General features: G+C 44.6%; 1 protein-coding gene across 1 annotated transcript in view; it reads left to right on the plus strand.

Moving 5' to 3' along the window:
- The window catches only part of vil1 (villin 1), a gene marked incomplete at its 5' end in the record, with an annotated part of 34,549 nt that extends 24,379 nt beyond the window's left edge, over window positions 1-10,170 (plus strand). The window contains 7 exons of the mRNA XM_080533268.1: window positions 224-403; window positions 1,653-1,804; window positions 2,449-2,593; window positions 3,530-3,718; window positions 4,092-4,160; window positions 5,738-5,887; window positions 10,042-10,170. Of these exons, the coding sequence (XP_080389394.1) occupies window positions 224-403; window positions 1,653-1,804; window positions 2,449-2,593; window positions 3,530-3,718; window positions 4,092-4,160; window positions 5,738-5,887; window positions 10,042-10,155 (999 nt within the window). The 3' untranslated portion in view covers window positions 10,156-10,170. The remainder of the gene's footprint in view (window positions 1-223; window positions 404-1,652; window positions 1,805-2,448; window positions 2,594-3,529; window positions 3,719-4,091; window positions 4,161-5,737; window positions 5,888-10,041) is intronic.
- Window positions 10,171-24,936: the final 14,766 nt, after the last annotated feature.

The raw sequence follows: 24,936 nt of genomic DNA on the forward strand, positions 1-24,936 counted from the left end.
ATGTTTTGCAGCAGTTATGATTAAACACAAACACTTCTATCAATGTCTTTTATCCATGAACTATTGTCTTATTAAATGTTTTATCTATCTACTTCTTATATTTGCTTTTATTCATTGTCCCCCCAAAAAATCGTACTATGCTCCTCTTGCTGAATATTTTAAGCACTTTGAATTACCCCTGTTGTATGAAATGTGCTGTAAATAACCTGGCCTTGCCTTGCAGGAGGGCACCACCAGAGCAACGTCTTCACATGTTCAGCCTTCAGTCCGTCTGTTCCACGTCCACGGCACCAACGGCTTCAACACCCGCGCCATGGAGGTCCCGGCCCGCTCCTCCTCCCTCAACTCCAACGACGTGTTTGTACTCAGCACCGACTCCTGCTGCTACCTGTGGTATGGAAAGGTGAGCTGCTACCTGTGGTATGGAAAGGTAAGCTGCTACCTGTGGTATGGAAAGGTAAGCTGCTACCTGTGGTATGGAAAGGTAAGCTGCTACCTGTGGTATGGGAAGGTAAGCTGCTACCTGTGGTATGGAAAGGTAAGCTGCTACCTGTGGTATGGGAAGGTAAGCTGCTACCTGTGGTATGGAAAGGTAAGCTGCTACCTGTGGTATGGGAAGGTAAGCTGCTACCTGTGGTATGGGAAGGTAAGCTGCTACCTGTGGTATGGGAAGGTAAGCTGCTACCTGTGGTATGGGAAGGTAAGCTGCTACCTGTGGTATGGGAAGGTAAGCTGCTACCTGTGGTATGGAAAGGTAAGCTGCTACCTGTGGTATGGAAAGGTAAGCTGCTACCTGTGGTATGGGAAGGTAAGCTGCTACCTGTGGTATGGGAAGGTAAGCTGCTACCTGTGGTATGGGAAGGTAAGCTGCTACCTGTGGTATGGAAAGGTAAGCTGCTACCTGTGGTATGGAAAGGTGAGCTGCTACCTGTGGTATGGAAAGGTAAGCTGCTACCTGTGGTATGGGAAGGTAAGCTGCTACCTGTGGTATGGAAAGGTGAGCTGCTACCTGTGGTATGGGAAGGTAAGCTGCTACCTGTGGTATGGAAAGGTAAGCTGCTACCTGTGGTATGGAAAGGTAAGCTGCTACCTGTGGTATGGAAAGGTAAGCTGCTACCTGTGGTATGGAAAGGTAAGCTGCTACCTGTGGTATGGAAAGGTGAGCTGCTACCTGTGGTATGGGAAGGTGAGCACCACCGTCACCGACAGGGTTCCTACACGTTTCAACAAGTCACATTTAAGACCTTTTTGAATATAATTTTAGACCTATTCGCGGCACCGTGTGATAGCTTTTTGTCATCCTCGAGGTGATGAAATTAGGGATTTCACTGCCAAACAGACAAAAAAGGAAGCGAATTGGTATTTTTTTGGTTCCAGCTTGATTCATTTCCTCGTAAATAGATGTGGTCGGACTGATTTCCTTGCAGGATCTCATTTCTAAGACATAGCACCTTATTTTTAGACCGGCCTTTTAAATTGGTTTGCTGGATTTTCGCCTTTACGGCTTTTTTAGACCAGCGCGGGAACCCTGCACCGACTTCTTTGAAACAAAAACAAATCTATATAAGCAACAGGCGAACTTACTTAAAGAAAAAAAAGTGGGTTGCATTCATATGTTGCGACGACGGCGTGACTGTGTGCCATGCATGCAGGGCTGCAGCGGTGATGAGCGAGAGATGGGCCGGTCCCTGGCAGACATCATCTCCAGGAGGGAGAAGCACGTGCTGGCGGAGGGCCAGGAGCCCGCTCACTTCTGGGTCACCCTGGGCGGACGGTCCCAGTACCCCAACAACAACAACAAGAGGTACCAAACTGTGACTGTGAACCCACGGCTTCATATCCAGTAAACAAACAGTCCAAAAGACGTCCACAGGGAAGCCGGAGTTGAATGTGGTTTCAGAATATGACGTCTTTCTAGGACGTCCAGATGACGTCTTTAGGACGTCTTATGGATTCTGTGGTCCATAAGACGTCCTAAAGACGTCGTCTGGACGTCCTAGAAAGACGTCGCCTGGACGTCCTAGAAAAACGTCACCTGGACGTCCTAGAAAAACGTCACCTGGACATCCTAGAAAGACGCTATCTGAACCCACATCCCGGCTTCCCTGAGGACGTCTTTCTAGGACGTCCAGATGACGTCTTTCTAGGACGTCCAGATGACGTCTTTCTAGGACGTCCATATGACGTCTTTAGGACGTCTTTTGGACTCTTGTTTACTCGGATAGTTCACCTCTTCATCACATCTTCAAAAAACGCCAATGTAAGATTTTAGATGAACATTTTGGATGAGGCCTACTCAGCAAAACATGTTTTTAACAACGCTCCTATTCCCTGGTGCAGCTGAATAGATGATTACCCTATTACAAACAAATCGACACTTCTATATAATCATAATAACGCTTTTGTAAGCTGATGTCTTCTCTCTGTCTGTCTCATCCCTCTAACCAGGCTTCAGGATGAGCTCAACCACGTCACTCCGCGTCTCTTCGAGTGCTCGAACCAGACGGGCCGCTTCATCGCCACGGAGATCGCAAACTTTAACCAGGACGACCTGGACGAAGAGGACGTCATGCTGCTGGACATCTGGGACATGGTGAGGACCAGCTTTTGGTTGGAGGTTTTGTAACTCTGTTGGTTAACCTAGTGGTGTTTAGCATACAATCATACAATCATACAATCATACAATCATACAATCATACAAGCATACAATCATTTATATAATGTGACAACATTCAACTTGGGGCGGCTCCTCCTCTTCATCCTCCTCCTCCTCCTCTTCATCCTCATCCTCCTCCTCCTCCTCTTCATCCTTACCCTCCTCCTCCTCCTCCTCATCCTCCTCCTCCTCCTCTTCATCCTCCTCCTCCTCTTTATCCTTACCCTTCTCCTCCTCCTCTTCATCCTTACCCTCCTCCTCCTCCTCCTCCTCCTCTTCATCCTTACCCTCCTCCTCCTCCTCTTCATCCTTACCCTCCTCCTCCTCCTCCTCTTCATCCTTACCCTCCTTAACCTCCTCCTCCTCTTCATCCTTACCCTCCTCCTCCTCCTCCTTACCCTCCTCTTCTTTCTCCTCCTCCTCCTTACCCTCCTCTTCTTCCTCCTCCTCCTCCTCCTCCTCCTTCCTCCTCCTCCTCTTCTTCCTCCTCCTCCTCCTCCTCCTTACCCTCCTCTTCTTCCTCCTCCTCCTCCTCTTCCTCCTCCTTACCCTCCTCTTCTTCCTCCTCCTCCTCCTTACCCTCCTCTTCTTCCTCCTCCTCCTTCCTCCTCCTCCTCCTCTTCCTCCTCCTCCTCTTGCTCCTTCCTCCTCCTCCTCCTCTTCCTCCTTCCTCCTCCTCCTCCTCTTCCTCCTCCTTACCCTCCTCTTCTTCATCCTCCTCCTCCTCCTCTTCTTCCTCCTTACCCTCCTCCTCCTCTTCTTCCTCCTCCTCCTCCTCCTCCTTCTCTTCTTCATCCTTACCCTCCCCCTCCTCCTCCTCCTCTTCCTCCTTCTCTTCTTCCTCCTTACCCTCCTCCTCCCCCTCCTCCTCAGGTGTTCCTGTGGATGGGCAAGGGAGCCAACATAGTGGAGAAGGAGGCGTCCGTCACCACGGTCCAGGAGTACCTGCGCGGCCACCCTGGGTGTCGGGCCGTGGACAGCACCATGGTGCTGGTCAAACAGGGCTTCGAACCGCCAACCTTCACTGGCTGGTTCCATTCCTGGGACCCCCACATGTGGAAGGTATGTAGTAGCAAGCATGTGCTGAGCAGTTCACAAATAATAATAATAATAATAATAATAATAATAATAATGATGATAATAATTATAATTATAATAATAAAACACATACAAACTTGGCATACAGAACAATCATGTCCTGTCCTGTCCCAATATTCACAATTCATTTTTGGCATGATTAGAAATGCATCGCTTAGCCCTTTTATTGAAGTTGTACACACAGTGGTATGTCGAGGGAGAACGACAGCGCCAAAATAAAAGGCCAGAGAGGACTCGTATGTAACAAAGTAAGAGAGAGGACTTGTGTGTAACAGAGTAAGAGAGAGGACTTGTGTGTAACAAAGTAAGCAAGCGCTTTTTTTATTTTTGTCCATAGGATGTGAAATCCTATAAGGAGATGAAGGCTGAACTTGGAGACGCCACCAACATCATCAAGCTCACCATGGTGAGTCTAGATTCTCGAACTCAGCGGTTCCCAACCTTTTTGGACTCAAGACCCACTTAAATATCTCTATAGTATTCGCGGCCCACACAGGCATTTTACAGACGTGTAAATTTTTTTGGGTGTCTCATCATTATTCTCTTATTCTTATTGGATATTTCATATGCATCATCATACAATCATCATGCATAGCATGCATTAGGCCTAGTAGTAGCACACTGATGTGCTACTACTTTTATTAAGGTTTTAAAGAAACATTTTTTAAGGTTTTAAAGAAAAAAATACAGTAATTAAAACGTTTTTGTAAAAATAACGATAAAAAAAAATGATTTTGACCATGATTTGGCGGCCCACTTGCAGTACTCTCGCGGACCACAAGAGGGCCGCGGCCCATAGGTTGGGAATCGCTGCTCTAACTCATTTATTTCAACAACGCTGAAATGTATTCACATTTTTTCGAAAGAAAAGTCAGACCATTACATCGGATCCCGACATGAGGACCAAAGCATTAGAATGTGTCACATTTGGTTGTCATGGGGTTAAAGACAAGCTCATTAGGGATTTACTAAGTTATATTCTTCAAGAATCAATTGGCTATCAAACATTTAAAAGTCCAAAACGTATGATGCACATAATATGCTGCCTAAACGCTTCCCTGACAACAGTGTAGTCAACTTTAGACTCAGGCTCAAATTCGATGAATTGAAAAGAGATCTTCACTACCCTGGCTCCCCGCTGGTGGAATGAACTGCCCACGGCTGTCAGAACTGCAGAGACACTACCCATCTTCCGTCGTAGACTGAAGACTCATCTCTTCAGGTTACACCGTAACTGCTCCTCCTGAGACATTACTACCCCCAGCACTGTGTCTCCTGAGACACCTGCTTTTCCCCTATACTGTGTCTCCTAAGACTTCGACTGCCCCCCCTTGCTCCAGTATCTATTAGTGTCTATTAATAAAATAAATAGAATAGAATTTCTTTCTTCTTCTATCACGATGACTGCCCCTGGCCTGAGCTAGATCACTCTTCCTGCTACGACTGGTGGACTGATGATTCACTTGCTTAGTCAAATGTATCGATTGTAAGTCGCTTTGGAATAAGGCGTCTGCTAAAAATGTAAATGTAAATGTAGTCAACTTTAGACTCAGGCTCAAATTCGATGAATTGAAGATAGGGGGTTTCCAACTCGAAAAGCATTTTGTTTTGTTAAATGTAGACCACACAACTGTGTTTCATTCCTCAGTTTTGTGGTAGACGTGAAACAACACATTTGTTATATGCCAAAACAATAATCCTGTTATTGCATAATCCTGAAAGCCCATTCAATTAGGGGCCTAAATATAGCCTAGTTATCTAGCCATGAACGGTCTCTGTCTCTCTGTTTTTCTTTCTTTTTTCTGAGGGAGGCAGTCCCACTCATATTTTTCTTTTTATTGTGATAGAGATAGTAGAGATATGACAGGAAGGATGGGTGAGAGAGAGAGAGAGAGAGAAGGGATGACATGCAGGACACGGTTAGGTGGTCAACGCTTGGTCCGCTACGCCGCCTAAGCGCCCCCTCTCTGTCTATGGTTGCAGGACAGGACCATAGCCATCTCCACAGGAAGTCCGCAGAAGAACACCAACGGGATGTTGCCCCCCGCGGTGCGTCCCTGCTTCCCTGCAGAGGAGCTGATGAGCCGTCCGCCAGAGGAGCTGCCGGAGGGGGTGGACGCCACCAGGAAGGAGGTAGGTGTCTCCTGGTGCTACTCAGCAGACCAAAGATAGACCCAGTCTTAGACTTAGATCTCACTTTAATAAAGATAGACCCAGTCTTAGACTTAGATCTGACTTTAATAAAGATGGACCCAGGCTTAGACTTAGATCTCACTTTAATAAAGATAGACCCAGTCTTAGATCTCACTTTAATAAAGATAGACCCAGTCTTAGACTTAGATCTGACTTTAATAAAGATAGACCCAGTCTTAGATCTCACTTTAATAAAGATAGACCCAGTCTAAGACTTAGATCTCACTTTAATAAAGACAGACCCAGTCTTAGACTTAGATCTCACTTTAATAAAGACAGACCCAGTCTTAGACTTAGATCTCACTTTAATAAAGATGGACCCAGTCTTAGACTTAGATCTCACTTTAATAAAGACAGACCCAGTCTTAGACTTAGATCTCACTTTAATAAAGATAGACCCAGTCTTAGACTTAGATCTCACTTTAATAAAGATAGACCCAGTCTTAGACTTAGATCTCACTTTAATAAAGATAGACCCAGTCTTAGACTTAGATCTGCCTTTAATAAAGATAGACCCAGTCTTAGACTTAGATCTCACTTTAATAAAGATAGACCCAGTCTTAGACTTAGATCTGACTTTAATAAAGATAGACCCAGTCTTACACTTAGATCTCACTTTAATAAAGATAGACCCAGTCTTAGACTTAGATCTCACTTTAATAAAGATGGACCCAGTCTTAGACTTAGATCTCACTTTAATAAAGATAGACCCAGGCTTAGACTTAGATCTCACTTTAATAAAGATAGACCCAGTCTTAGACTTAGATCTGACTTTAATAAAGATAGACCCAGTCTTAGACTTAGATCTGACTTTAATAAAGATAGACCCAGTCTTAGACTTAGATCTCACTTTAATAAAGATAGACCCAGTCTAAGACTTAGATCTCACTTTAATAAAGATAGACCCAGTCTTAGACTTAGATCTCACTTTAATAAAGATAGACCCAGTCTTAGACTTAGATCTCACTTTAATAAAGATAGACCCAGTCTTAGATCTCACTTTAATAAAGATAGACCCAGTCTTAGACTTAGACTCACTTTAAATCAGTCTTGCTATAGACTCTAAAATGTTCCTGTTGCTTAAAGCTAGCCGATGAGTGGCTAAAGTAAGACTCACTTAGATAGCCTGTCACGCAATGCATTCTAGGTAAAATATATATATTTTTAAAACATGGCGGCTGAAATAGCTATACCTAGCGGCGAGTGATATATGAGAGATCAACTCCCTTTTCTTCTGCTGAAAACGTATGTATATATAAACGTATGTATATATAAACGTATTGTAACGATCCTGTATGAGGCCCGTTAACAGCTCCACCAAGCGAGTTAAGTCTCTTGGTCTAATGGTTAGCGCGGCCGTCGGTTATGCGGGAGATCGGGGTTCGATTCCCGCATGGGGCGAGTTACACTACCAAGGACACGTTCGCTACACTGGTGTCAGAAGTGGGATGCGGAGTCTCCTTTGGAGGCGTGGGTTCGTATCCCACTTCCGACACCAGTGTAGCGAACGGGAATCTTCTAGAGTTAACTCTCTTGGTCTAATGGTTAGCGCGGCCGTCGCTTATGCGGGAGATCGGGGTTCGACTCCGCATGGGGCGAGTTACACTAGAAGATTCCCGTTCGCTACAGTATGTATATATAAACGTATGTATATATAAACGTATGTATATATAAACGTATGTATATATGAACATATGTATATATAAACGTATGTATATATAAACGTATGTATATATGAGGAATATAATGTGGAGAAAAGTATACTGCTAAGCAGTTTTAAGCAGTGAATTAGTTTAACGCGTTGGAATTACAGTGTTAGCTAGCTACTAGCCCTGACTCGTTGCCATAGCAACACAGCTCTTAAGTCAATCTTAGCCAGGGGGGAAGGAGGCTAACTTTCTAAACTCAAAATAAGTCAGTCTTATTTAGACTGGTCTACCCTGAGAATATAAGACTAGTTTTAGGCTTAGACCAGTCTTAATCTATGTTTATGAGAATATAAGACTAGTTTTAGGCTTAGACCAGTCTTAATCTATGTTTATGAGAATATAAGACTAGTCTTAGGCTTAGACCAGTCTTAATCTATGTGTATGAGAATATAAGACTAGTCTAAGGCTTAGACCAGTCTTAATCTATGTTTATGAGAATATAAAACTAGTCTAAGGCTTAGACCAGTCTTAATCTATGTTTATGAGAATATAAAACTAGCCTAAGGCTTAGACCAGTCTTAATCTATGTTTATGAGAATATAAGACTAGTCTAAGGCTTAGACCAGTCTTAATCTATGTTTATGAGAATATAAAACTAGTCTAAGGCTTAGACCAGTCTTAATCTATGTTTATGAGAATATAAGACTAGTCTAAGGCTTAGACCAGTCTTAATCTATGTTTATGAGAATATAAGACTAGTCTAAGGCTTAGACCAGTCTTAATCTATGTTTATGAGAATATAAGACTAGCCCAGGGGTGCTCATTACGTCGATCGCGTTTTTTTTTTTGAAAAGTAGCCGGGGACGCCTCCCGTCTGGACCACACAGGAGAGGGCATCACTCAGCCCCGCGCCGCCTCACAACACACACACACACACACACACACACACACACACACACACACACACACACACACACACACACAGACAAGCACACACACACACACACACACACAGACAGACAGACAGACACAAGCACACACACATGCACACACACACAGACAGACAGACACACACACACACACACACACACACACACACACACACAGACAGACACAGACAGACAGACAGACACACTCACTCACACACACACACACACTCCGCCGCCCGGAGACGTCGATGGCACCTGGCTTGGCACTGGCCAGTCTGGTGTAAACCACTCAGAGCTCCTGAGTTAATGTTAATGTTAATGGACTACCAGTGTGAATATTTGTTATAGTTTAATAAATCTCTTCTTTGATTTTGAAACAGTGTAGCATGGCCTTAATTTGTTATTATTACAGTACATTTTTGTGTTCGCAGCAATGGCAATATGTTTTATTTGGTTGGTAGATCTTGTTGAGCTGGTAATTTGAAAAGTAGCTCACAAGCCTAAAAAGTGTGAGCACCCCTGGACTAGCCTAAGGCTTAGACCAGTCTTAATCTATGTTTATGAGAATATAAGACTAGTCTAAGGCTTAGACCAGTCTTAATCTATGTTTATGAGAATATAAGACTAGTCTAAGGCTTAGACCAGTCTTAATCTATGTTTATGAGAATATAAAACTAGTCTAAGGCTTAGACCAGTCTTAATCTATGTTTATGAGAATATCAGACTAGTCTGAGGCTTAAACCAGCCTTAATCTATGTTTATGAGAATATAAGACTAGTCTAAGGCTTAGACCAGTCTTAATCTATGTTTATGAGAATATAAGACTAGCCTAAGGCTTAGACCAGTCTTAATCTATGTTTATGAGAATATAAGACTAGTCTAAGGCTTAGACCAGTCTTAATCTATGTTTATGAGAATATAAGACTAGTCTAAGGCTTAGACCAGTCTTAATCTATGTTTATGAGAATATAAGACTAGTCTAAGGCTTAGACCAGCCTTAATCTATGTTTATGAGAATATAAGACTAGTCTAAGGCTTAGACCAGTCTTAATCTATGTTTATGAGAATATAAAACTAGTCTAAGGCTTAGACCAGTCTTAATCTATGTTTATGAGAATATAAGACTAGTCTAAGGCTTAGACCAGTCTTAATCTATGGTTATGAGAATATAACAACCCTTCATCAACCCTTTAAAGAGCTGAAAGTGCCTGAATTTGTAACAAATCACCATAAACTCTTTGTGTATTCAATAAAGGAGAGCAAATAGTGTTAGTTAACATGTATATGTATATATATATATTAATTGTTAACTTAAATATTACATTCGGACACAAAATGTACATGTCACGTCATTGACCCTTGAACAGAAGAAAATAAATACTTTAACGTCTTTTAACGTTTTCAACCCTGCGTAATCTAAGACCATGGTTACCATGGTTACTGAAGGTGGTGGACTGCTCGCCGTTCCATTGCATTGGCTTGTTCTACACCCACATATCTCCTCTACCTTTCGCAGGAACATCTGTCAAATGAGGATTTTGCTCTGATATTGGGGGTGTCCAGGATAGCGTTCTACAACATGCCTGAGTGGAAACAGCAGCATCTGAAGAAAGAGAAGGGTCTGTTCTAGGTAGAGGAAGCCTTGACTCCGGGTCACATGTTGACAGCGTACTTATGTCAAACTGCACCTTGCCACTTCAAATACTCAGTGAGGGAAGATTTCCCAAGGGCAACACAACAGACATGCATCTTGAGCCTTATGCATTATGTCTACATTCTTAATCAAATCTTCCATCACCACCATGTATGAAATAAATTGATTCCGCTGCTAGTATTGGAAGTATTTTAGTCTTGCTTGACGCTAGAGTGCTAGCACCACTTGTTTGCACTGTTAAATGAGTATTTGCACTGTTAAAATGGGCCTGTTTTGGCATCTAATCTTGCACTTACTCTTGGCCATTCTGAAAGTAAGTGAATGAGCAGGTTAGTAGTAACCTGTCAAATAACTAATAGATTTGAGTAGACTAATAATATATTAGAGAATAATCTATTCTCTTGCTTCTAGAATGCCACTGATAGAATTGACGATCAAGTTAATATTTAGTGTTATCTGAGATTTAGCATAGGTGTAAGCAGCACTTTTATCTGAATAGCTTAATTGTGTCAAATGATTCTATCAGGATATGTTGCTGTTTAAGATTAATATGAACCTTGATATTGGTGCTATACTTTACGTCCACAATGAGCCATAATATTGAGATTAAAATGCAGTAATATACAGATGAGTAATGTCTTTGTGCTTCATATTATCAATGTTGGAATGTAACGTGTCAGTTAAATTAAGATTGTCAAATGGAAATAACTATATTTAGTTTTTGATATGTTTGATAAAGACAGATTAATATATATCTGTAGTATGAAGACCCTTCAGTTACCACATGGAGTGGTAGTCAATAAACATTATAGATCCCCAATGTGTGTGTGTTCAATACCTCCATAATAGATAGATAGATAGATAGATAGATAGATAGATAGATATTTATTCAGTCAGGACAGTGCACATTAATGAACAGTCACTTGTACAGAGTATGGTGACAGTAAATATGACGGATTTAGCGAAGTGCGATGGTACTGAGGGAAAGGTAACAGAAGTGCAATAAGGGGAGGCCCAGAGAGAGTTATGGTGGTTATGGTTACAGAGAGAGTTATGGGTGGTTATGGTTACAGAGAGAGTTATGGGTGGTTATGGTTACAGAGAGAGTTATGGGTGGTTATGGTTACAGAGAGAGTTATGGGTGGTTATGGTTACAGAGAGAGTTATGGGTGGTTATGGTTACAGAGAGAGTTATGGGTGGTTATGGTTACAGAGAGAGTTATGGGTGGTTATGGTTACAGAGAGAGTTATGGGTGGTTATGGTTACAGAGAGAGTTATGGGAGGTTATGGTTACAGAGAGAGTTATGGTGGTTATGGTTACAGAGAGAGTTATGGGTGGTTATGGTTACAGAGAGAGTTATGGGTGGTTATGGTTACAGAGAGAGTTATGATGGTTATGGTTACAGAGAGAGTTATGGTGGTTATGGTTACAGAGAGAGTTATGGGTGGTTATGGTTACAGAGAGAGTTATGGGTGGTTATGGTTACAGAGAGAGTTATGGGTGGTTATGGTTACAGAGAGAGTTATGAGTGGTTATGGTTACAGAGAGAGTTATGGGTGGTTATGGTTACAGAGAGAGGTATGGGTGGTTATGGTTACAGAGAGAGTTATGGGTGGTTATGGTTACAGAGAGAGTTATGGGTGGTTATGGTTACAGAGAGAGTTATGGGTGGTTATGGTTACAGAGAGAGTTATGGGTGGTTATGGTTACAGAGAGAGTTATGGGTGGTTATGGTTACAGAGAGAGTTACGGGTGGTTATGGTTACAGAGAGAGTTATGGTGGTTATGGTTACAGAGAGAGTTATGGGTGGTTATGGTTACAGAGAGAGTTATGGGTGGTTATGGTTACAGAGAGAGTTATGGTGGTTATGGTTACAGAGAGAGTTATGGGTGCTTTAGCCATTTCTTAAGGTTTGCTTTAAAGGTTGGATACGTGGGGCATTCCCTTACTGTGACTGGGAGACTATTCCAGATTTTCCCACCAGCGACAGATATGACATTCTACACGACATAATACAAATCTGTTTTGCAACTTCAACTCTGAAGATGCAAGTCTGTAAATCTGTTTTGCACCGACAACTGTCAATATACAAGTTTACGTATTTGTGACATCGATATGGCACAGATGTCTGCTCATAGCCCCCCACCAAACCAAAGGTGGACAAGACTAACTTCAGTGAGATATTTATCTAGCTAGAAAACCAACTGTGTGGGATGTACAAATTATTTACATATTGAGGAGTGCGTGTCAACACTTTTCATTGTTTTAATTCAGCCGAGTACTAAGGCCTGCTATATGGCCGTGATGATGGCGCCCTCATGCGTTCAACAGTTAGTACTGCAGTGCTTTTCTGTACATTAATTATCCAATAGATTGTTTGGATCTCAAATCATTTCAAATTTTTTTAATGAATAATGTTAAAGACAAGACAATGTTAAAGACAAGAAACAGGTACACTGATTTTCTTCATCGTTTAATTACAATAAAAAATAGTGAACCATTTATGAGTGCGCATGCGTCGCACAGCTGAGAGCGGTTGAAACCAGAAGCACATGATAATTATTATTTCCTATCCAATTGATGAATCTATTACACACACATGGCACTATCTATCTATCTATTACACACACATGGCACTATCTATCTATCTATCTATCTATTACACACACATGGCACTATCTATCTATCTATCTATATATATATCTATCTATCTATCTATCTATTACACACACATGGCACTATCTATCTATCTATCTATCTATCTATCTATCTATCTATCTATCTGTAACGGAGTAGAAAGGGCAAGTTCAATTATAGCTAAAATAGGTATAAACTGCGCCTTCTAGGGGTTTAATGACGTGGTATATCCGGGGTGTGTCCGTGACCCGGACGCTGTGTCCGTGACCCGGATGCTGTGTCCGTGACCCGGATGCTGTGTCCGTGACCCGGATGCTGTGTCCGTGACCCGGATGCTGTGTCCGTGACCCGGATGCTGTGTAAATATAGCTGGACAGTGCAATTGCACGGGACGTAACGTGATCTCCCTCAGTGCATTCTTAACCACTGAGACGGTAAGGTCATGTTTTCTGCAGGGTCTGAGATCGCATATAATTTAAGAGATTATTAATGTACCCATGTTTTATTTGAATGTTTGATAAGTAAGATAGCTGTTTTGAGTTTCCCATTCATAGTATGTTAGTTTGGAACATATCACGAGTTTGTTAATGTGAGTTTTCTGTTGTTAACAATGATGGCGCTAACGTGAATGTCCGTGTGTAACATCATTTTAGAATGTAGCTCGATGACCCTGCAAGTCCCGTGTCCAGAAATGGATGCACTGTTGTTCTACAGGTAATATTATTATTGTTGTGTTATTATATGTCTGTTGTTCTGTTAGTAGACTGTATTGTATGAGGTTGGGTCTTCCACCTCGCTAGTTTGCAACACGCTCGCGGCTTACCTAGCAGTCAGGTGGCAGCCATTGTTGCACGTGGTGCGCATGCGTATTCCAAGTGCGCTGTTTTTCCATGCATTTGGATGTTCATGATTTCTTGTTGTTATTGTCAAATGGAGACCACTATACGATCGCACAAGTGAAGATTTATGTAGTCTACACATTTTGTATTTCTGTTTTATATTATTGTTATAATTTGTGTAGTGTGAGTGACTACTATATGGGCAGTGCATTCTTAACCACTGAGACGAATGTAGCTCGATGACCCTGCAAGTCCCGTGTCCAGAAATTGATGCACTGTTGTTCTGCAGAATAAATGAACGTGAGCCATCCAGCTGAGAGTGATTCATGAAAAGATACACCCCGTCACATTGGTGCCGTGACCTGTGGACCTGAAGTCAACTCTTCACCTTGACCCGGGACCACTCTGCTGGATCACTCTGCTGGACCGCTCCTGCGTGCTGTCTGGTGGGCGGCGTATGGTTTCACTCAGTTCATTCGGTGATGTTATGCACAAATGGATTGTTGAATTAATGAATGTGATCTGTGATTTATTTTAGTTTTATTGCTGTTTTGGTGACATTTTTCTTTACTGGTCTTTTATCTGATTAGTCTGTATAGTACTGTTTTCTTGAATTGTAATTCAACATGAGCCACAGACCAGGATGTTTCAGTACGCCACTAAGCAGTAGCATTGGGAGGGGTAGAGCGATCCTCCTCAGTGGAGGTAGGGGGATTCCAGTGTTGAGTTATGATAGTCCTGTTCAGGGGGGTGATGTTCATGTTGTGGGTAGTCAGGATGCTGCTGGGGCCCTTTCAGTTAGCGGGGACACAGTTCCTTCTCAGAGCCACGACATTGATCATGCACCGAGCACACGGGTCAGTGATGCCCCATCCCCAATCTCTGCTTTCCAGTTACCTAATGTAGTGAGCCAGATGAGTGACATAATTAGAGATGTTGGTCTACAGCTGGCAGATAGCATACTTGCACGCCTTGACTCAACGCTACCTCCTCTTAGCACTGCGCATGCACAGACCACGCCCACTGATACATCCACCCAGAGTCTAGACCTGTCCCAAGTCCAGTTGGTACCTCACAGGAGGGTGAAGGAGCCTCCAACGTTCAGAGGGGATGATAAGGACGCAGTGAATGTGCGTGAGTGGGAAGACATAATGAGGAGTTATGTGAAAAAGGCGAACATCAGAGCAGATCAGCAGGCGGAAGAAATATTCACCCATCTCAGGGGCAGGGCTAAGGATGTAGTGAAGTATGGGACGAGGAGCAGTGGCATTAATGTCGCTGAAAACCCAGAGGCCATCTATGGTCTTCTACGTAAGCATTTTGCTGCTGTTCCCTGTTCACCTATCCCCCTAGCCGACTTCTACACCACGCTGCCGAAGAGTGGTGAGGAAGCGTATGACTACTGGCTACGCCTCAATCAAGCTGCAGATGTTGCCACTGATCGCCTCAAAGAACAAGGTAAAACACTTGAGTGCCCTCTCCTGGAGGTGACACGTATGTTCATCAGGAACTGTCCATCCAAAGAGCTTGCCATGACTTTCAGATCAAAGACGATCGATAAGTGGACTGCTGTAGAGGTCCAAGATGTACTTGACGAGTTCCACACTCAGGTGTGCTCGAACGGTGTTGCCGCAGCCGTGAGTAAAAGGCCCAGTGAGGGTGTGCTAGTGAACAGAGTTGAGATGTCAGGCACTGATATGTGTTCACCTGAAAAGCAGGATACTCGCCCAGACAAGGGGGCAGAGGCCTTTGAACGTATCATCTCAATGCTAGAGAAAGTCCTAGTGGAGAAGTCTGCTCCTGCTAAGGACATGTCAAACAAGCAGTATAGACCCAGCCCCCCCAGGATTGAGGGTCTGAATAACCTGCCGTGTGCTGTGTGTGGCGACGCTAGACACTCTGCTTGGACTCACTGCCGTGACCAGAGGCTCTGCTTCCAGTGCCATTCGCCTGGACACCCCAGATCCAAGTGTCCGATGCAGGGGCGTGCCCAGTCGGCGCAGCAGGGAAACTTATAGATCTGCATTCAAGGGAGGACTGTGCAGATCCTGTTGATATCTCTCCCAATGATGAAATGGCTGATTGTGAGTCAACATACAAGTCATTCATCTCCAGAGCGCCTTCGAACAAAACAGTAGTATTTCAAGGTCTACACCGAGTCCAAAGGTCTGATAGTTTATTCTACACCACTGTCTCCGCTGCAGATGTCTCTCTTAGAGCGATGATAGACAGTGGTTCTATGGCATGCACGCTTAGCGAGGCTGCGGAGGCGCGTCTCTTGCAGCGTAACCCTGATCTGAGAGGATGCCCCGCTGATGATGTCATTATCATAGGATGTGGTGGTCACCGAGTTGTACCTAAGGCAATATACAATGTCGATGTGGTGGTGTATGACTGCAAGATGGTCATCCCAATGCTTGTGGTGCCTGGACAGACCGATGACATGATACTAGGCAGTAATGCCATCAAGAAAATCCTAGAGTTGATGAGGAAGACTGACAGCTATTGGCGGCTGATATCTGAACATGGTGGTGGCAGTGATGGGGACTGTCATCACTTCTTCTCTCTCCTTTCCAATACAGAGAGATGGAGGGGTGAGACAGTGCCTGAGAAGGTTGGCACACTGAAGCTACAACAGTGTGTGGTGCTACAGCCAAATAGTGAGCATCTTGTATGGGGCAGACTCCCTGTGTCGGCACCTATATCAGAGGGCAGTACGGTGGTTGTGGAACCAACTCAGTCCAGATGCAGACCGAATAAGTTCTGGTTGGCAGAGTTGTTACGCCGATGTGGGGCGACCGATGGCTGCCTATGAAGGTTGTGAATCCCACCGGTGAGCCGGTAGTGCTGAAGCGAAACACCAAATTGGCGGACGTGTTCCCCTGCATTGCCGCTGAAGATCTGTCCCCGCCCGACCACATTCAGTCTTCCCCACAATCCGTGACTGGTGAGTCTGTAGCAAGGCCCAAAGAAGACATCAGAAAGGCACTGGAGGAACTTGGTCTACGCGACCTAGACTTGGACGCGTGTGAAGTCTCTGACCTGTGGAGAGAGAAGCTTTGTCAGCTTGTTGTGAAATACGAGTCAATCTTTTCACGCCACAAGTTGGACTGTGGTGAGGCATCTGACTTCGTGCACAAGATACATCTGGTGGACGAGAGGCCATTTCGCCTGCCCTACCGCAGAGTGCCACCGAACCACTACGAGAAGCTGAGGTCTGCCATCAACGACATGGAGGAGAAGGGCATAATTCGTAAGTCCAACAGCGAATATGCCTCGCCCTTGGTTCTTGTGTGGAAGAAGGATGGAGGATTGCGCATCTGTACGGACTTCAGATGGCTTAATGCGAGGACAACGAAAGACGCACATCCGCTGCCTCATCAGGCTGACGCGCTGGCTGCACTAGGTGGTAATGCCTACTTCTCCACAATGGACCTTACCTCTGGTTTCTACAACGTGCCTTTACATGAGGACCACAAGAAATACACTGCGTTCTCCTCTCCCTTTGGCCTGCATGAATATAACCGGATGCCTCAAGGGTTGTCCAACAGCCCGGCTACGTTCATGCGGATGATGCTCTCGATCTTTGGGGATCAGAATTTCACCAGTCTATTGTGCTACCTAGACGATGTTATGGTCTTCGCTCCTACAGAACAGCTGGCACTCGAGCGTCTAGAGATGGTTTTCTCTCGTTTGAAGTACAACAATTTCAAATTGGCTCCAAAGAAGTGCTATCTTCTGCGGAAATCAGTACGGTTTCTCGGCCATATCATCAATGAGTCAGGAGTGCAGACGGACCCTGGGAAGGTTGAAGCCATTAGCCAAGTACAGGTATCCGATCTGATGGACAGTGATGGGGTGTCTCCTTCACAGAAGAAGATTAGGTCCTTCTTGGGCATGATGCTTTACTATCAGCACTTCATTGAAGATTGTTCCTCTAAAGCCAGACCCCTATTCAAGCTTCTCTCTGGACAGAACGCTGGAGAAAAGGCACGCAGAGGGAGAAAACCAGTGAAGAAATGTCACAATCTTGTAAAGCTCAAACCAGCTGACTGGACGCCCGAGTGTAGGGATGCTTTCGAGACATTGAAGCGCGATCTCCTGCATTCTGTAACCCTGGCCCATCCTGATTTCGCAAAGCCATTTATCCTAGCAGTGGATGCTTCATTCGATGGGATTGGCGCCGTCATCTCTCAGCTCCAGCCTGGTGATAAAGTTGCAAGACCAGTTGCCTTCGCTAGTAGGACGCTGTCACATGCTCAGTTGAACTATCCAGCTCACCGACTTGAGTTCCTGGCATTGAAGTGGGCTGTATGCGAGAAGTTTTCCCACTGGCTGAAGGGAGTGCATTTCACAGCGTGGTCGGATAACAACCCCTTGACCTACATCCTAACGAAGCCCAAGTTAGATGCATGCGAACAGAGGTGGGTGGCCAAACTTGCTGCATATGATTTCGATCTGAATTATATCCCAGGGCCTAGGAACATAGTCGCTGATGCGCTGAGCCGTGAGCCATTTGTTAAGTCCTGTGTGAGCCATCGCCTGGTGAGGGAGCCTTACCTGTCCTTGCTGGATCAGGTGAATGGAGTAGTGGCTGGTACGGTGCAGGACGCTTTCCGGCTGACTACCAACTGTCAAGGTGTTCAGCACACTGATGTCGACACAGATGAGGTCCTGAGTCCTGAGTCTTCTGGAGGTGCCATTAGTGCTGAGGAGGTGTCTGCTGTCATGGACGTCCATCGTACTGGGGGTGTTTCTCAGCTGCCCTACATTAATCCGGAGTATTTGCAATTGCCCGAGGAAGACCCTTCCATCGCCATCCCACAGAGTCAATTACACAATCTCCAGCAACAAGATGCTGTAGTGAGCAGGGTTCTCTTTTATATGCAGCGACATAGGAAACCAAATGCACACGAGAGAACAGCTGAGTCTAGCTGTGTGCTCAGGCTGTTGAAACACTGGAAGAAGTTAAGAGTGCGTAGTGGACTCCTCTACCGTGTGAAGAGAGACCGCATCAGGGACAAGAGGATCTTTCAGTTCGTCACTCCAGAAGCTCTGAAGCGACAAGTCTTGCATGGAGTCCACGATGCTGCTGGCCACCAGGGTCGCTCAAGATCATCCTCTCTGGCCAGTGAACGATTCTTCTGGACAGGCATGCAGAGGGATGTTGAGAATCACGTGAAGCACTGTCAGAGATGTATTTTGGGGAAGACTCCTGAACCACACGCCCGAGCACCTCTTGAGAGCATCCGCACTTCAGCTCCTATGGACTTAGTGTGCATCGATTTTTGGACCGCAGAGCAGAGCGACAAGAAGACCATTGATGTTCTTGTTGTTACGGACCATTTTTCTAAAGTAGCTCTTGCCTTCCCCTGTCGGAACCAGACTGCGAAACAAGTTGCCCGCTGTCTATGGGACAAGTTTTTTTGCATATATGGGTTCCCCAAAAGAATCCATTCGGATCAGGGAGCTAACTTTGAGAGTCGGCTTCTAAAAGATCTACTAGAGATGGCAGGTGTGCATAAGTCCCATACGACTCCATACCACCCCATGGGCAACGGCGTCACAGAGAGGTTCAACAGGACCCTCGGGGGCATGATAAGGGCCCTCCCTCCACTGAGCAAGTCCAGGTGGCCACAGATGCTCCAGACACTGACCTTCTGCTACAACTCCACTGTGCATGAGACCACGGGCTTCGCGCCATTCTACCTGATGTTCGGACGGGTCCCACGGCTGCCCGTGGATGTCATGTTTCATCATGTGCTGGAGGATGATGCCGTTGTCAGTCGTCATGAGTTTGTGCAACATCTGAGGAGAGATCTTTCTGAAGCAGCACAGATCGCTCAAAGGAATGCCGTCAGGGAACAAGATCGTCACGCCAAACTGTACAACCGGAAGGTCAGAGGACTGCCGTTGGGTGTTGGTGACAAAGTGCTACTTGCCAATCGAGGTGAGAGAGGGAAGAGGAAGATCGCAGACCGGTGGGAATCAACTCCTTTCGATGTGGTGTCTGTGAGATCGGACATCAACGTGTACAGGATCAGAGATGTTGTCACGAATAGAGAGAAGGTTGTACACAGGAACATGCTGCTTCCGGTTGACTTCTTGACAGTTCCGGAACAAGATGGGAACCCGGCATCCCTAGAGGAGTCGCAGTCTATAGCTTCCTGTGCCAGTGTTCAGGGCTCTGTCACCTCTGATGTTGAAGAGGCCTCTCGGTTGCGCACCAGGGACTGGGTCTTGGAGTCGCCTGAGCACGCGGGGGCAGAGAGCATCCATGAGGAAGAAGTCAACGGAGGGACTATGCCCGTGCCGAGTGCCTCGAAGGAAGACCGACCAGATGAGTTGCTGGATAGTGTTCCTGATGACTCTGTACCTGACTGCCACACTGATTATCCCCCTGACACAGTATGTGACACAGTACACTCACCTGAAGCTAGATGTGATGCCCATGGTGACCTTCCAATTCTAGTTGAGGTTGAGCCGGAGCAGGTAGTTTGCACACGTTCACAGAGTGCTCAAGTTCCATCAGTTGTCACGAGATGTGGGAGGAGTGTTAGGAACCCAAATAGGCTTATTTGTGAGATGTCAGGGCAGATGCTTAAAGGGAGTACTGAGCCTTTCATAAGTTCTGCATTTAGTTTCATTGCGGCGTCTATGTAGGGGCGTAGTGCATCCTGTTATTTTTTCTTTATTTATTTTGCTTCCGGTCTGAGTCGTGACCTAGAGTCATGAGATCCTCTTGTAAGGGCAAAGTTATGTACAACTGTGGGATGTAGATGGCATCTCTTTCTCCTCTGTGATAAGTACAGGTTTTGGTACCAATCTGTCCTTAAACACTTCTTATGGAAGAATTTATTATGTTGAGTTTTGGTACATCAGTGCTCGAGATCCACGTTGTTTTTTTGTTTTGTCATTTGTTTGTTTTTTTTCGCTCCTGTTTTTTTTACTGTCCTCCGATTTTCATGCTGTTGCCCCATTTTAGTATAATTTAAGGGGGGTGTATGTAACGGAGTAGAAAGGGCAAGTTCAATTATAGCTAAAATAGGTATAAACTGCGCCTTCTAGGGGTTTAATGACGTGGTATATCCGGGGTGTGTCCGTGACCCGGACGCTGTGTCCGTGACCCGGATGCTGTGTCCGTGACCCGGATGCTGTGTCCGTGACCCGGATGCTGTGTCCGTGACCCGGATGCTGTGTCCGTGACCCGGATGCTGTGTCCGTGACCCGGATGCTGTGTAAATATAGCTGGACAGTGCAATTGCACGGGACGTAACGTGATCTCCCTCAGTGCATTCTTAACCACTGAGACGGTAAGGTGATGTTTTCTGCAGGGTCTGAGATCGCATATAATTTAAGAGATTATTAATGTACCCATGTTTTATTTGAATGTTTGATAAGTAAGATAGCTGTTTTGAGTTTCCCATTCATAGTATGTTAGTTTGGAACATATCACGAGTTTGTTAATGTGAGTTTTCTGTTGTTAACAATGATGGCGCTAACGTGAATGTCCGTGTGTAACATCATTTTAGAATGTAGCTCGATGACCCTGCAAGTCCCGTGTCCAGAAATTGATGCACTGTTGTTCTACAGGTAATATTATTATTGTTGTGTTATTATATGTCTGTTGTTCTGTTAGTAGACTGTATTGTATGAGGTTGGGTCTTCCACCTCGCTAGTTTGCAACACGCTCGCGGCTTACCTAGCAGTCAGGTGGCAGCCATTGTTGCACGTGGTGCGCATGCGTATTCCAAGTGCGCTGTTTTTCCATGCATTTGGATGTTCATGATTTCTTGTTGTTATTGTCAAATGGAGACCACTATACGATCACACAAGTGAAGATTTATGTAGTCTACACATTTTGTTTTATATTATTGTTATAATTTGTGTAGTGTGAGTGACTACTATATGGGCAGTGCATTCTTAACCACTGAGACGAATGTAGCTCGATGACCCTGCAAGTCCCGTGTCCAGAAATTGATGCACTGTTGTTCTGCAGAATAAATGAACGTGAGCCATCCAGCTGAGAGTGATTCATGAAAAGATACACCCCGTCACATATCTATCTATCTATCTATCTATCTATCTATGACACACACGTGGCACTCCGATTTGTTTCAGCAGCTGTATGAAAAAATAAAATATATATTTGATGTTGTCCAATGTCCAACACGTCGCCCTTAGCAACGGCTGTTGACAACAAGCCTTGTACGTCCGCAAATGCGTCCCCCTCGCTCCAACACTGACTGCTATGGTTCCTGCTGCCCACCACCAAACTAAAAGTGGACAAGACTAACTTCAGTGAGATATCTATCTGGCTGGCTAGCTAGAAAAGCAACTGTGTGGGATGTACAAATTATTTACATATTGAGGAGTGCGTGTCAACACTTTTCATTGTTTGAATTCAGCCGAGTACTAAGGCCTGCTATATGGCCGGGATGATGGCGCCCTCATGCGTTCATCAGTTAGTACTGCAGTGCATTTCTGTACATGAATTATCCAATAGATTGTTTGCAAAGTTCAGAAAAATTCAATGGCTGTGTTCGGAATAGCATACTAGCATACTACTCATACTAGATATGACGTAGATTTTGAGTATGTAGTGCGTTCACACTGTACAGTATGCGAGAAATTTAGTATGTGAGCAATTACTTCCGGGAAAATTGAAGTCAGTTTCGATGGACACTAGCTCGGGTACTGTTTCCCAAAATGCATTTCGCGTCCAGGCTTGCAGAGTTGCGTCCAGGGTTGCCAGATGGGGCGGGTTACCGCCGAATGGGCTACTTGATTTTGAGGTTATAGAAAGTTTAGGCTGTAAATTGTCAATCCCATCTGGCAACCCTGTGCGCTTTCAGCCTCGTCAAATGGCGTCATACAAACTTGTCATACAGCTTTTGTTTACATTGTCCGATAGCCTGGGGACCGAAAGCTTGCAATAAACATAGTTTTTTGCACAGATTTGAGTGTGCAGATGCTGCTTTCTTGCACTCTATTTCATACTCTTCAGCTGCAGCACCCCAGCTAAGTCTGATCACGGATGAGCGGTGGCATTTTCACTATACTGGGAATTAACATGGTGAAATGCATTCTTAGACATGACTACATCGTCATGATTACAAATATGCCACTTGAAATGCATGAAATCCAAGTTTATTTGTGTCTTACACACACGTTCGCCTAGTATTTGACTGCTTGCCCACGGTATGTTATTGCTCATATATATATTTATTTTAATCATGTTATTTTACCAACTGTTAAGACAACAATATAGTAAGCTAGTTACTTGAGCTAGCTAAAGATGTTGGCCCCCCAAATCATTTTACAACGTGTTGTAATTATGTTACGATATTTCTGTTGAGTGAGTGAAGGTAAATGTAGGGTGCGTTCGTAAAATCGTCATAAAGGGACCAGGTAATTTGATTGGACAAGAGGCATTCCATGAGTGCTGATCATATTTCCAGGGCGAATTTACGAACGCAGCTAGCGAACAGAAGACGCAAAAAATCGTCAGATCAGATATATAAACGGGTTATTTTGGTAAACTGGACACATTTGGGGAATATATGTGGTTACTTTCTCGCCTGAAAACATATTAAAACTTCATAAAATGACATGTTAACACTTGTAAAGCCAAAATTACATATTTTAGCTAATGGAGGTTTAAAATGGAGGTTTAAATTCGCCGCTCCCAGCGAAATGCATTCTGGGAGGCAGTATGCATACTGTGTAAATGGTCGGCTGGTTTTCACATACTTATTATGAATTTAGTAGGCAGTATGCAGTATATACTCATTGAGTATGCTAGTATGCAGTATGCTAGTATACCATTCCGAACACAGCCATAGTGTTGCTATAGCGCCCCCTTCTGGTATTTTGTCCTCTACCTGCCTGTCAAAAAGCAAAAAAAGCTTTACCAATCGTGGGAGTCATTTTTCATGAAAAAGGAATAGAGCTGAATAACTATTTCCAGCCATTTTTAAATATAATAAAATAACACTTAAGCATCTTCTTCTCATGAACCGCAAGTCCGATTGACATGAACATTGGTATGTGGTACTATGTTTGTACCGGCCCCTGCACAGTTTGCGAAGGTGGTTATAAAAATAAGAGTCCAAGTAAATGACTCCAAATTAATTTGATGGCGCTTCATCATAGTCAGGCAATGACCCAAGACATGCTGCCAATGCAACTAAATGGTAAATGGTAAACAGACTGACTTATATAGACTGACTTATATAGCGCCTTTATCCAAAGCGCTTTACAACGGCCTCTCATTCACCCATTCACACACACATTCACACACCAATGGCGGCAAGCTACCATGCAAGGCGCCGGCCCGCTCACTGGGAGCAATTTGGGGTTCCGTGTCTTGCCCAAGGACACCTCGACATGTGGCCAGCCGGGGCTCGAACCGCCGATCTGCCAACAGCGGGTCTACCTCCTGCGCCACAGCCGCCCCATCGACAGTAGTGAGTTTTTCAGGTCCAAAAAGTGGAACGCCGGTCTTGACTGGCCAAGTCAATCTTCAAATTCAAATCGAATTGTACATGCCTTTAATTTCCTGATGATACGATTTTAAGATAAAAGACGTCAAAACAAACAACAACTGAAGATGGGCGCATACAGGCCTGGCAGAGCATCACCATGGTTACAGTACAGGCCTGGCAGAGCATCACCATGGTTACAGTACAGGCCTGGCAGAGCATCACCATGGTTACAGTACAGGAGGCCTGGCAGAGCATCACCATGGTTACAGTACAGGAGGCCTGGCAGAGCATCACCATGGTTACAGTACAGGAGGCCTGGCAGAGCATCACCATGGTTACAGTACAGGTCAGGGGTCACCAGGGAGACACGCAGGGTCTGGTGGGGTCAGGGGTCACAATTTCTTGCCAAACCGTTTCCCTCGCCTTGTTAATTGCGGCAGTATTGCACTATATCTTATTTTTCGTCTTCATAAAGATCAATAAGTGGGACCGCTGCGCAGTCTAGTATCTTCATTTCGACAGTTCGACTCTTCTGGGCTCTTTATGTCTGCGTGCACGTGCCCAAATCCAGTATTTCCAAACCGGTGTTCTGTGAACACTGATGACACAAGACTGATTCACGTTCGAGGAATCACCTGAGGCTTGAATCCCAATCACGAGTTGCCTGAACGAGGCTTTTATTTTAATCGCGGATATACTAATCCAACGTACGTGGAACACCCCCCTGGTCTCAGAGAGCAACTTGTTCAGATGCAGGTACTTTAGAATTAGAATACAATTAGAAAAATATA

Source organism: Nansenia antarctica (assembly GCF_963989245.1).
Source record: "Nansenia antarctica genome assembly, chromosome: 6".
Classification (NCBI taxonomy): Eukaryota; Metazoa; Chordata; class Actinopteri; order Argentiniformes; family Microstomatidae; genus Nansenia; species Nansenia antarctica.